The 14,180-nt window shown below is 39.9% G+C and overlaps 1 protein-coding gene across 1 annotated transcript in view; it reads left to right on the top strand.

The window, feature by feature from the left end:
* Positions 1-13,618, top strand: part of tafa5l (TAFA chemokine like family member 5, like) — a 35,912-nt gene extending 22,294 nt beyond the window's left edge. Inside the window, exons 3-4 of the mRNA XM_073470221.1 lie at positions 10,825-10,952; positions 13,559-13,618. Coding sequence (XP_073326322.1) covers positions 10,825-10,952; positions 13,559-13,618 — 188 coding nt within the window. The remainder of the gene's footprint in view (positions 1-10,824; positions 10,953-13,558) is intronic.
* The last annotated feature ends 562 nt before the right edge of the window (positions 13,619-14,180 follow it).

The raw sequence follows: 14,180 nt of genomic DNA, 5'->3' as shown, positions 1-14,180 counted from the left end.
CTCTGCAGACGCCTCTCTGTACCACCCAACAGATGCTAATTAACTTACAGAGAACTATGATTACAGCAGCAGGAAATTGATTATTACTGGCTTCCCGCCGCACCACACCCTACACTCCATTAATAGCCAGTGCATTAAAGGTGGAACCTGTTGCTCGCAGGCTCATTTAAAGGCTTTCTGCTGTCAGCGGAAATGGTGTCCATCATCATGAGGCTTTAAAGTAGAATTTCTGCATATTGCATGAGAATGTGATGCGTCTAATGCTGCCACTGTTCAGATATCCTCTCTGACCTTTAACTCAGAGCATATTCAGTTACACTGGCTTTTGATGTGAATTCCCATAAATGCCCCTTTGCCCTTCTAAGCACATAAACCAATTTACTGACTTATAAACATGTTTATTCATTTGTATCTCTCACTGAGGCTCGGCCATGCTTTTTCACTGAGCTGTTATTAACACAGCAAGGGCTCACTGTCCTCTGGGTCAATTTAATATAGAGCTCTTTCAGTGCAGCAGCAGGGGTGGATCAGTGCTTTTGAGAAATGTGTGGTGAAATAGTTACCCTGTGAGGAAGTGGAACCATCGACTGACTGACTCCGAGCAAACCAAGGCCAGGAACTCTGTCCTGATATTGTAATCTGGTTAATTCCTTGAAACACACATGTAGATATAAACCCTGTTAGATTTTATACAGCTTATATCAACATACTCTGGTCCAAGTGTATCAGCGTGATGATTATTGTAATTTTAGATAATTTTGCCCTACAAAATTTCCATAATATATTGTAATTTGACCACTTTGTGACGCTGCTATTATTAATTGTTTTTATCTACACTATCTCCTTTCAATTCATCTCCTGACATGATCAGCATGGGACTGAGGATCCTACATCTCCTACCTCTTTCCAGCCAATCATGCTTGGTGTAAGCTCTGGCGATAACAGTGATTTGCGAGCAGGGCTCAGCACTCATTTGATGTGACTTGTAGGTGGATTTGAACTTTCTCAGTGTGCTACGTTCAAGTTGAGTGGTTCATAATGCCCAACTAAGTCCTGTTACTAATAACTTGACTATTTTCATGCAGAATATGAACTGGCTTCCACTCCTGCTGTCTTGTAATTCAAATTTGTATTACAAAATTAAATTACAAACATTGTCAGACTGATGGAAACCTGCTAGCACGCATCATAACTACATCTGCATTTAATTAAATTGTTTTTGTGGTTTGTTTGTTTTTGACATTTATAACTTATGTTTCATATATGTATATATTAGAATTTATTAATTAATTTATTTTTGGGAGGTTACCCTTGTCCCCTTCAGTGTGGGGGAAAGAAGGAGGGAAAACTCTCAAGACTGGAGAGTCAAATATAAGCTTTTTTGTCAGGTAGTTGATGATTGTAATATTATACATGGATAAACAAGAGTACCATGCTTTCACAGATAGGTTAAAATGACCAATGTCAAGTATTATAAACATATGTAAAGGCTGATGATTTGCTGTCATTCTTAAATATATGTGTGTGTGTGTGTATATATATACACATTTTAAGCCTTCGGTGCAATAGTTTAACATTGACATTTAACCCAACTGACAACTCTGAACTCTGGCAGCGCTTCTCCTTTCTCCAGAGAAATGTATATCTGTCCGTTCTGTCCTCAAGATAAAAATACATTGTAAAAAAAATATGGTGATGCTTTTACTCCACGCCCCAAAAGTACAAAACAGCTCTGATGTTTGCAAGGCCCCACTATCGATACACATACACACACAAAAAAACAAAACAGGTCTTACATACCATTGTTGTAATACAGAAATCATAGGATTCTTGTTACATACATAACTCTTGTTTGGCACATTTTGCATGCAAACAACCACCAGTAAGTCTCAGTTATTTATTTGCCTTTTGTTTAGCTTTACTGTTAACCGCAACGTCCCTGGTTTAATTCTGGCAGGGGATCTTTTCTGCATGCTGGCCCTCTCTCGCTCCCCACGCTTCCTGGCTGTATCTTCACTCTCACAATCTAATAAACAAACGCTCTAAAAAGTGTTCAGTGTCAGAGCTTGTCTGATTGCCTGATTTGTTTTAAGGAGTCTGCATTTAAATGAAAAGGACCCAGAGACAGTAAACTAATCTTGCAAAGTAATGTTGTCTTTTTAGGAATAATCAAGTATATTTTTAAAGTTGTGATTCACAGGTGAAACAGTGCCAGAGACAATACAACATTTCACAATCTGTTCTGCACAGTCTATCTTTGCAATGGTGTGATAAGGTTGCTGATGACACGAGATCTTGTTTTTGGATGTAAAATCTATTAGATATACAGTAACTAACATTGCTAAATAGGAGCTAAGTGTAGAGAAGTAGAAGCAAACACAGACATTGGGCTTCTGCTGGAGTGGGCATGAATAAATAACTGAACTTGCTGCAAATATTAGGCAACCAAACTTATACTAACTAATTCATTTTCTTTAATGCGAAAAAGACTTACTCATTGTGGTGTCTCCAAGACTCAGGAGCCAGGAGCTGAATCAATAAGATACAGTATAGTAGGCTCAACAGGTCAGGCAATGAGATGATAGTGATCAGTCAAGGCAACCTTATGGGCCATCACTCCCCAGCAGTGGGATTGTGGACTGCCAGCACAAATGCGCCACGCTCCAGAATCAGCACCATGGACAGCGGTCAAGACAGATTTATTCATTTTCTTGGAAAGACTTGAGATGTGTCCTAGTTTCTTACTAGATACAGTACATACATACTGCATTATTCTGACTGGGTTTATGAATGTAGTGTGTTCACACCGGAATAGTGACCCAGTTAGGTACACTTCAAAGTGTCCATATGCATACTAACATTAGTTGATTTGTGAATGTTGTGTTGACAGACCTTGTCCCACAATGTTTGCACAAAGGAAAAACACAACAACTAATTGTGGATGATGTCCAAACAGCTCCAGGCTCTATCCCCCTTCATGGTGAAATGACCAAAATGCATCTCCCTTGTTAACTTGCTATGTCTCTCCATCCTCCCCGAGATCACTTATAGGTGGACTGCTGTCGGGGTCCAGACCCAGACACCATCCTATTCGGACCCGAAGCTATAACTGATCAATTATTAAAAAATACATTCATAGGTTTTCCAGCCTTTACAGCACTAACAGTCCAGGAAACTCACAGACCAATTACAAACCAAATCACTCATGTGGCGCTAATCTGCCAATCAAATCTGTGTATTGCATCACAAAGACTCGAGACAACAGTCAGAGGAAATAGACAAACAGAGTTCTTAATCAAGAATGGACTCCTACATGTTTGATCTTCCCAGTATAAACTCAGTATGACTCATATCAGAGACTGTGGAGATTATTAAAGGAAACCTGTTATGCTTTTTCATTGTATTCCTTTCCTTCAGTGTGTTATATATGTCCACGTGCATGTAAAGGATTTTATTAGAGGATTTATTACATTATGAGAAAACAAAACCAAAATAAAACTATTATCCTGAAAATGAGCTAAATATGTCTACTTTAAAAGCAACTAAATAAATGGCACATAGAAATGTTCATGCTCTGGACCTTTGCTGAAGGAAATTCTCTCTAAATAGACCTCTGGTTACCCGATAATGTGTGTGTATAATGTGTAATGTAATGTAACATTAGCGCAAGTAGGGAAGAGTCATAAAGTCATCAAACTAACTCAGTCAGTTACAGTCAATCAGTGATATCTTTCTTGTTGGTTGAGCTCGCACAGTAACTAACATAGCCAGCATAAGCTGCTGGTCATATCAGCCCAAGTAAGGCTGTAGCAGAAATGTGTTGGACTGAGAAGCTCAGGATTTTAGCTTTTAATCTGTTAGGGATTTAATGTTCTGCTGTATGTCTTCTTTCAAAAGTGACTCACTTTAAATGGTTGCACAAACATTTTAACTTTGTCTTTGTCAGGTTTCCAAATCCTATTTTGGCAATAGTGTTGCATTGACATCATTTGGCACGTCTCATATATTTTCCTGTTAGTACATTCATGTCCTCTATACTAACTGCAGAAACAGTGGACTATGAAGGTTGGTATGTGGTGTATACTTTAAATATTAGTAACGTGCTTTTGAGCACACCATTTTTATTTGGCCCTCGGCTGCTGCCCCTACCTGACCTCTCTGAATTCTAAATGAATGGAGTGGGCGGTAATGGATCAGCCTGTTCCTGCATCTGTTTGTACACCCGTCACGTGCGATATCTCAGGTGCCGCTGCGTGGATTTTTAATGAAACTCTCAGAATATGACACATCTTAACACGGTGTTCAAGCATTTCCACTGCCAGTTATGGTGATTGGCATGTTGGTGGTGGGGGGATTACAAGACAGAACTGAAACTTTAATAAATATCCTGTCGTACCCTGCGGGTTTGACTGATGCTGAATTTAGTGCACACAGCCATTCTTGCATCGCAAACTTACCTCAAATACCATCAGTTTATGTCAGGTCGGATTTCCTACGATTTTGAATCCTGCCCCAGTAGCAAAGAACAGGCTAGTGCACGTGATCGTCAGCTTTGTTTTCTGTGAACAGAACAATGCTAATGCTGCTTTTAACACTGATCACACTGGTTTGATATTTGACCATGTCTGCAGTTGAGTGTATCCAGGCAACCTTGCAGTGAGTTAAGACTGGAGAAACTCATCTGTGCAGTTATAATCATCAGCAAAAGCTCATGGATTTGTGTTGTCTTTGCTGTTTCTGGGAATAAAAAACTCAAATCCAAGGCTTACGTATGATGTCGCCTTTGGGACGTTTTCACATTTCCAACAGTCTGCAGCTGGTAGCTTAGAGGAGACGATTGGACAAATATTTTTATCTCTCTCACCATCCTGCTCTTCCGTAATGACATACCAACAAGCTTACCTAAGCTCCGCAGTGAATAAAGTTTATTATATGTGAGCTACCCAAGAATTTATCAGCTGAATAGCCCAGATGGCTGCTGCATCGTTCGTGCAGTGTGACATGTTTACTCTGTTGTTCCATATTTGTTTTAATTCACTGAACAATTCCTCACTATGCGACAAGTGCAGAGTGATTTTCCTGCAATATAACTTCTTTTGTTAGTCTTTTTTGGGACATATTTCAAGCTTTTTTGCCCTCTTTTTGTGCTGCTGTGTGTCACTGTTGTGAAGGTTTAGTCTGCACACTGTACACAGGAGGATTATGTGCTTTTCCTTGCTTGTCTCCCTGCTCTCGCTCTAATCTGCTACCCGGCTCCCTCCCGCTGCCTCTCCCTTTCTCTGCTTGGCCCGTTGTTGCCATGCCACCACATCACACTGTAATCGTATGAAGCTTGATGGCCACCATGATAAGAGTGTGCAGGCTGCAGGGAGGCTGTTTATTTGCTGGCTGCAAGCTGCTGCTTTCACACTGTTGGAAATGATTATTGACACTAAATGAGCGAAAAAGTGATGTTGAAAGGAGATTAGGCAAACAGAAAGCTTTCTTCAGATTTATAATGCAGACCCACAATTGAGAAGATTTGTGCACTGTTTATTTACTTCAGCTGCAGAGATAACCAGGCCTTTATTTGAAACGGGCTTATATTAAAGATGAAGTGTATTTAATCATATTTCCTGTTTTTTCTGATCTGCTCCAGTTTTAATTTGCTGTGGAATATACATTTCACAGCACTAATTCTTCATAAGTAGACAGACAAGTCATTCTCACTTATTTGTTAGTTCCCCTTTTATAACAGAAATACTCTTTTATTCATTAATTATCCATAATGCTTCTAAATTTCCTTTTTTTAGTTAACTGTAAAGCTCACAACACTTCCTGCCCAGATGTTCCACAATAAAACATAAAACCAAAGGCTCAAATCTAATGTGACTCAGGCAAAAATGTTCACAGATGAGGTGGACATTGGTGCAAACATTGAGATTAAAACACATTTTAATGTAGAAATCTTAAATATTATATCTCTTACAGCAAAGCTGAAAAGTAAACACTATTGGAAATAACTGAAGTGATATTTGAGAATTTACAGTGTGCCCCTTGTACATACCAAATGGATCCCCAGCTCAACATTACAAAATGGCCTCTCAGGTTTCTAATCAATGAAGCCTACATTTTTCGTCCATGTCGACAACAGTTTTTTGCCATGACCGTGTTTTCTATTCCCAAAATCCCGCGAGGAGACAAATTATTTTGAAATATGAGAAAAATCAATATCTCTGGCTGTGAATGTGTTTTCGACAACATTGTGGTGTTTTCCCTAAAGCAACATTTATAAGTCAGCAGGAAGACGAGCAGGAAATATCTTACAATACATTCATCATTATAAGCAAACCTTATTACTGTATGACTGAATGACACCCGCAGATGTAACATCAGATATCATAATAACATAAGAATCAGCTCAGATGTAAATTTTTACTGTAACATCAAGATGCTGCTGCAGTGGGTCACTTCCTGGATTGATGCCACCTTGATGAACTAAACTGATTTATTTGTGATCTAACTCAAACATTCAAAATTTTTGAAAACAAGCCCTAAAAAATGTCCCAGTAATTCACAACAACAGCCTGCAACAAAACACACAACTAAAGAGTCATTTGTAGCTTGGCTGCGTTTAAAATGTGTTGATTGTTCTGTTGTCATAATTAGAAGTGAGAGACCATCAGGGCTCTGGAAGCAGGTTGCACTGCTCAGAGGACAGAGGGCTGAAAATCTGGCCGCTACAAATTGATCCATGATTGAAGCTTAATTAACATCAGCCAGAAAGACTGTAAAAGCCTGTTACAGTGTTTTCGGGGCCTAGCTAAGCTAGTTAGCTAATCTTTTTGTTTATTAAATCAGCAGAAGAGAGGCACAGTTTATTGTTTTTGGTGATTTATGCTTCCCCTTATCTTGTCTTTTCAATGCAATGAGCACATGCTTGGTGGTTTTCCTTTTAGCGTTTGAGAAACTGTCACTAAAACTGTGCCTTTTTTGTTTCTTGTACCTCATCTGAATACATTTTAAATGAGCTGCCTGTGGCTTTCGTAAAAATTTGATGTTATTTTTTACTTCTGCAGAGGAAGAATTTCATCAGAATAACAGTGGTTTAAGGACTCACTGTTGTGCCTCCTGCCCCGCTCTGAGCCTCGTCTGGCAGTGCTGTGTTGTGCTGGGCTGGGCAGGGCTTGGCACTGTGCACAGGGGGACAGATGGTCTTACATGTGATCTAGTATGAGGTCCAGAGCGGTACCCCAGCAGGGACCCTGGCAGATGACAAGCCTGGCCCGACGTCCACGGTCCCCGGGTGGGACTCAGACGGTGACGGCAACAGGACAGGCCACCCAGGTGTCAGCCAGACACACAGACTCTCTCTCTCTCTCTCTCTCTCTCTCTCTCTCTCTTTCAACCACCACAGCCAGCTGTTTCAACTCTGCCGCTGCTTCTGCTGCTGCTGCACACTGCCACCATCACAAACAGGAAAACATGTTCAAACACAACTAAAAACAGATACCTGTCATGATCGAGCCGTCATGCCAGGATAGACACAATCATTCTAGACATTTGCACCAGTTGAGTGATCCAACAAGCCAGGGTGATTATAAGAGCAGCATGTAAAAGATCCTTTCAAATGAAATATAGCAGCAGACAGATATTTTACAGTCTGCTCAGGATACTGTTAATGTGTGTGTGGGTGGTTGTTCCATATAAGCTTTCAAATATGTCTACAATTGCATTTGCCAGCATGTTGGACAGATAGTTTTGATGGATAGAGAAAAGCTGAAGCTGAACTGCAGCCGTGCCGTTTCGTTGCCGCTGATGTTATTCATGATGTTGATGAAGTTATCACAGCGACGCTCTAATCCCGACCAGCGCTGTGCGACCGCTCCACGGCTTGCAGCACCAGGAGATTCATCAAGTCATCATAGATCAAGTCACACTGTCATGGATGGCATTGAAAAAGTAACAAGGGCAAGCTATCGAGTGTCTGGATACTGTGGCAGCAGCTGAAAAATGCATTTATTTTAGCCAACCTCCACGACTCTGGGCTGGCTGGGCTGATGCACTCCACGGTTAGTCAGCACTCCCGCCGCTTTGCCAGCTCAGCTTTTATTCCGTGCCCTGGAAATTGAGTTTTGCTGGCCCTGTAATGTACTCAAAACTACATCTGCAACTGACTGATAAATCTACGCTTTGTTGCGCCTGACGGATGGCTGTGAAAATGAAAATTCACCACGGCATGTTGCTGTGTCAGGAGGAAGGTCACTTTAGATTTTCCCCCGCTCGCTGAGGAATCTCTGCTCGGGGTGAAGCCGAAATGACCGCTCAGTCTCAGATTGGAGATGCGAAGCTTTAATATTTTCTTAAGCTTGTTCAGTTCAATGAGATCACAGGTTGGTGGATTGTGTTGTTCCACCACTGTGTCTCCTGCGAGGGCAGCCTGAAAAAAAAACCCAGCTCCTCTTCTGATGTGTCAACAATATCTATTATTTGCTGAGGGAGAATGGCTTTATATCTACAGAGCGGTAATTTTCTATGTGTGTGTGTGCTTACATACATAAGGGTGCTGTTCAGCTAGCTTGATAAACACCGCAAGATGACAAATCTTTATTACAGAGCAGCAGTCGGGGTCTGACACTCAAAAGACCAATTTCAGACCGTTAACAAGGCCTGGACCAGGAATACCTCACAGCAAAATGTCAGCAGGCCTCCCTCTCCACACCTCCTTACTCTCCCTCTCTCTGTTCAGCCCTCAGCTCTCCTGTGGACATTCAACGAATTGTAGTTCCTCTCTTTCAATTTGCCGACCATGTTACCTCGTTCCACAATGTGCTGCCCTGAGGGGATTGTGGGTAGGCAGGAGCAGCGGCCCCGGCCAGGTCCGCAGAGAGACGATAACCTTTCAGTGTGGCTTTAGCGCGCTGTGTAAAGAACAATCAGTGCTTATCAGCGTCGACTACAGGCGAATGCTAATTCAATGTCATGCAGACAGACTGCAGAGGGAGAATGAGAGCATCACTGACTTTCACTCAGCCTCATGTCTCCAGCAGACAATTAACTTTAAGAAGACTTTTCATTGCCTTTCTATCTGTTATCCACTCCCTCTAATATATGTGTTGAAGTAGTACTAGTTCCTGCTATTGTAGCCATGATTTGTGCACATGCATTCACAGAATATACGATTAAAAAAACATTGTTAACATGTATCATATCTTTCCACCTACTATATCTCCATCCAGAGTTAAAATTCCTGAAATCTTTCTTAGGTTAGTTGTCCAATGCCTGACAACAGTGTATTGTCCAATGTAGCATACAACTGTATAAAATACAGAATCCATCTATCCATCCACTCGCTATACCTGCTTATCTTTAAGGGGTGCAGGAGGCTGGTGCCAATCCCAGCTGACATGCGCCATACAGGTTCAGCTGAAATAGGAATTAAATGTTTTTCTTTTTTAAAAACTGGAATGGCACTCAGTAGAGCGCATACCGCTGCCAGGCCTTACAGGTCCCTTTTATTCAATTAAGGCTAATCCAATATCCTATTTGTTACCATATAGTGGCTGAAAAGAACTACCCTCTATGAAAACATATGTATATCTGCTAGATGCAGATTTTTAGTAGGATCTGAATCAAATTCTACTCACTCATATATGTTCATCAGAACCCATGCATAATTCCTTGAGACAAAAATGTTGAAAAATGACCTCACATTTCACAAGTGAAAGAATGTGGGAAAAAAATCTTGGAAACCAACCAACCAACTTACAAACCAACCAACCAACACACCAACCAACCAACCAACCAACCAATCAACCTACAAACCAACCAACCAACTTACAAACCAACCAACCATGACAAAACATGACCTCCTTGGCGGTTGTAACCAGCATTGATAGGGTGTGAACTGCAACATCTTTGTTGTACCTCCGATCTGGTGCCTTTGTTGCATTTTGTTCCATATCCCTCTCTCTTTCCTCCCTGTCACTTCACTGAATAAGGAAAAGGAACAAAAGCAAATAAATAAAAAATAGGGCATTGCCTCCCTGCAGACATCCAAAGTTTTGAGAAGGCACCCTCTAAATACATGTAGTTGTGGAAAAAGGGGGCCATGTCATGCCATCATTATGGCTCTACAAAGCAGAACTGTTCTTTTGCAATTGTTTATCTTTTGAATTTGGTGGATAAGGTAGCCAGGGCTTTTTCAGCCGTTGTGGCGAACCAACAATGAACCTGCACTACTGCTATTCCTGCTATTTCCTGTAGCTCTTTTACTTCTGGTGCCCAATAGATGTCCAAGATTCTTCTGATATACAGCATTTCTGGCCTTGATTGTGAAAAGAAACGCAGAATGAAAACCACTCAGGGGAAATTACATGGTGTATTGTCCAGTGAGTGCAAGTTTGATAAAAAAAAATAATGCAAAAGCACAGTTTAGCTTCAACAAAAGAAATCTTGTAAAACGGTACAAATGACTTTTTACCTTACCAGAACTATCTGAAAACCCTTTGAGGAGGGAGCATGACAAAATGTCAGTTGGAACAAGCAATCTTTCTATGCAGCTGCAGTGAAAGTTAGCACTAGCAGGAGAGTAATTTATGGACTGCCAGCTGGTCTGTAAAGGTTACTACCACAGGCAATTCAGACATGGTGGTTCAACAAGAACCTCATTAAAATACTACAGGCTTGTAGACACATCAACATATGAAGATGCTTTCCTGTCTGGTGAGCATAAAAAGGATGGTTTAGTCATCTGTTCCAGAGAAAAAGTTGACATTTTGAAGTCTCTCTCTCAATCTGTCTGTCTAATTTGCCTCTCTGCCCTCTTGTCTTTGGTCCTCCCAGCGCGGATCGTGCGGAGCCGTCAGTGGTGTGAGATGGCTCCCTGCCTGGAGGGGGAGGTCTGCAGCCTCCTGTTCAACCGATCCGGCTGGACCTGCACCAGGGGCAGCGGTCGCATCAAGACCGTCACGGTAATTTACAAGACATGACATTAATATACGCCATATGCACTTTACAGCATCACGCCTGCTTTCTCGGCGTGGATAACCCCCCGGCAGCTGATGGTGTGTGAAGTCACAGCCCTGGGCAAGAGGCAGCTCACCTCAGTTACACAGCATGCAGCTCCAAGGTTTTCAAAGGCTACAAAGGGTAGAAAACCGATGCTGAACTGCTCTCTGCGGGCTGAAACTTTCAAACACTCTATTTTTGCCTTACCCTGAACACAGCAGGTGTCCAAGGGTTTGATTACAATCTACAGTTTAACCTGCCACTGAGCTACGCCCTATTAAAACAAATCAAAGAAACCAAACTTCTCTGTTCTTTTTACAAGTACAACTATCATGTGAGTAAAATGGCTCAATATTCGTACCTGTGATAAAGGAAAATCTTTATTGGGTAATAGGGTTGCAAGAAGGGCTGCACAATATATCATCTCAGCATCAATATCTCAATGTATGCATGAGCAATAGTCAGGATGTGGAATGTCACCTAAGGCAAATTAACTCAAAACACATCCTGCTACAACGTTTTTGCTGCTTCATACAAATGGAACACTTGCACAGTTATCATTTGCCATGAATAATTAAAAGACTTCTGTCTAACATACATAATTAAGCCAGATTTAAGCTACACATCCTTATACCTAAACAACTGAATAGGTAGTTTGTCTTCCAAAACACCATACAGTGTATCACAGTTCTAAAACAATTTGGCCTTTGCAGCGTAACAGCAACACATGTAACTTACCTCACGTTATGGACGTGACGTTACTTCACTAAGGGCTCTTGGGTGAGACTGTTGCTTGTGAGTGGCGACTGTGAACCACCAATCATAATAACTCTTGATTGGTTTTTATAAACAAAGCACGGCCTACTTTGGTTGTTTGATAAAACACACTCCCCTACAATGTAATTACAATCATTTTTGAATGAAATAGTACTATTCAAGTTATCTGTTGAAAATTCCTGTATTTATTCATATTACAATGTATATCACAGCAAACCAAAATATTGAATTGCAATGATATAAGATTTTTTCTTCATTACTACTATCAAGTGAAAAATATTTTACTATAATTGTCATTCATAACAACCCATAAAGGAGTAATTATAAGTGCTGTATCAATTAATTAGAACTGAAGAAGCCTCTTGAGGTGAAACGTCTTCAAGGAACTGAAACAAGTCCAGTTGCCTACGATACGGCACTTAGAATTACCAATATCAACATAAAGGATGAGCAAACATTTTATTAGAATTTCCCAAAAAAATATATCTTGGCTGACATGAGACTTGAAATATATATATTTAACAATAACGCTAATACAGTCAAATTCAATAACGTACATAAGCAAATTTACAGAGAATGACTACCTTTAGTTCTCCTACCACCGTGATACCTGTATATTACTTCAGCCCTACTGAGTAACTTACTGAAGTTTATTAATTCAAGTTTATAAAAATGAAAAATTCAGTAAAAAGTTCTCTTACTCTTGTGATCAAAAACATTGATCTGAAGCTCAGTTCTAAGGCTGTTTAGTAAATGATTTTTGAATAATTAATAAATATAAATATAGCAATTTATGATCAATTCTTATTAATTTCTGGCTGGTTAACCCCACCTACTTCCTGTTTCATTCTGATTATGTATACAGACACATACATCCCTACTGAAGCTGTTATAAACATGGTCATATCATCATTAGATTTTACCCTTCTCTAATGTTACTCTTTTACTTTCAGCTGTTGAGAAGGATATGTTACAGCTTCTAAATGCATAGTACTCTGCTCAAGAAAAATATTTTTGAATTCTTGTCAGACCAGCCCAATTACAGGAGCGAGAAACACCAGCATCTTACTAGGAATACTAACGAGGCTCAAATACAGTACCTCCTCCAGAACCTAAAAAATATTATTTTGAACTATTTTGTACATTTTCAGATTTGAGCCTGTTCACAACTAATATCAAATGTATTGCTTATACAAAAAATTAAAAGATATGTCGAGATCATTTTGAAATAATTTGTGTTATGTACGATTCAGTCTTCAGTCTTAGTTTGTGTTTATATAATTCTTCTTTGGTTTTTTATTGTATTTTATATTCCAAATGTGTATGTTATGCAAATGGGTATCAGATAAACAGTAAACAACAATAAATGTCTGAAAAAACATCATCACTAATTGGGGTGCAGCTACAAACGCAACATGTTTGAATATTTTAACCAGTAGCAGTTCAGCAACAATTTTCTGTTCCATATATTTCCATATTGATTCACCTACCAATTAAACAAACCTGTGTGGGCAATTAGCAGAGTTTTTTACCCCTAACATCTACTGTAAAACTTCTGACTTATGCAGACTAAATGTGGATCCAAATATGAAAATGAGCAGCTAATTACATAATTAATGAATAAATAATGCTCAAACAAGAGATCAGACATTTCACATATGAGTGTTGTGCTGAGAAGAATAGTATTAACAACAGTCTGTGACCTCTCTTTGACTTTGTGAGAGATGTAAATGAACAGAAAACATGTTGAATTATTAAAAGCTTCAATATGGTGTCATCTGGTCCTCTGTAGGCTCCGCTCTCAGTGCAGCATGCATCCAATGCCTCAGAGCTGCCAGTGCTGCAGTGCTGACTGAGGCTTTGCTGTGTGATCAACACTCATTTGATTGAGCAGTGAAACAATACACAGTGAGCACAAAGACATGATACCTTATCAGTCAAAGAGAGGGTTTACTTGATCTTTTAGTTTTTATTATGATATTCATTATAAAGGAAGCCTCGTTATGATTGTGTTTGAACACGATAATGCTTGCCTGGTCAGCAGCAGAGTCACCATGGATACAGGTCTCACTGGCTCAGTGTGGTTCACACTATATACCATTTTGTAATCTCACACTATGCAACCTTAAGCTCAATGTAAACGGAGGAGTATAGTGTTCTTTTTATATCATTCAGGCTAGTTTTTTCACCAGGTAACATCTTCCACCAATTATCTTCAGTGATGTGGTATTAAGAGCAAATCAGTGTTAGAAATGTCCAACAGGCACAATTACATTTCTTCCATTCCACCCCCTTGTCTTTTAACCCTGGCTCTACTGCTGTCTGTGTGTATATGTCTGTGTTCATATTTGGCACTGCGCAAGTTCAGTTTTTTTTTATTTTGGCTTGAATTTTCTCATGTTTCATGTTTCTTT

Source organism: Pagrus major, chromosome 7 (genome assembly GCF_040436345.1).
Source record: "Pagrus major chromosome 7, Pma_NU_1.0".
Classification (NCBI taxonomy): domain Eukaryota; kingdom Metazoa; phylum Chordata; class Actinopteri; order Spariformes; family Sparidae; genus Pagrus; species Pagrus major.
Note: the sequence above shows the minus strand (reverse complement) of the source record. Positions and strands in the feature narration are given on the sequence as shown.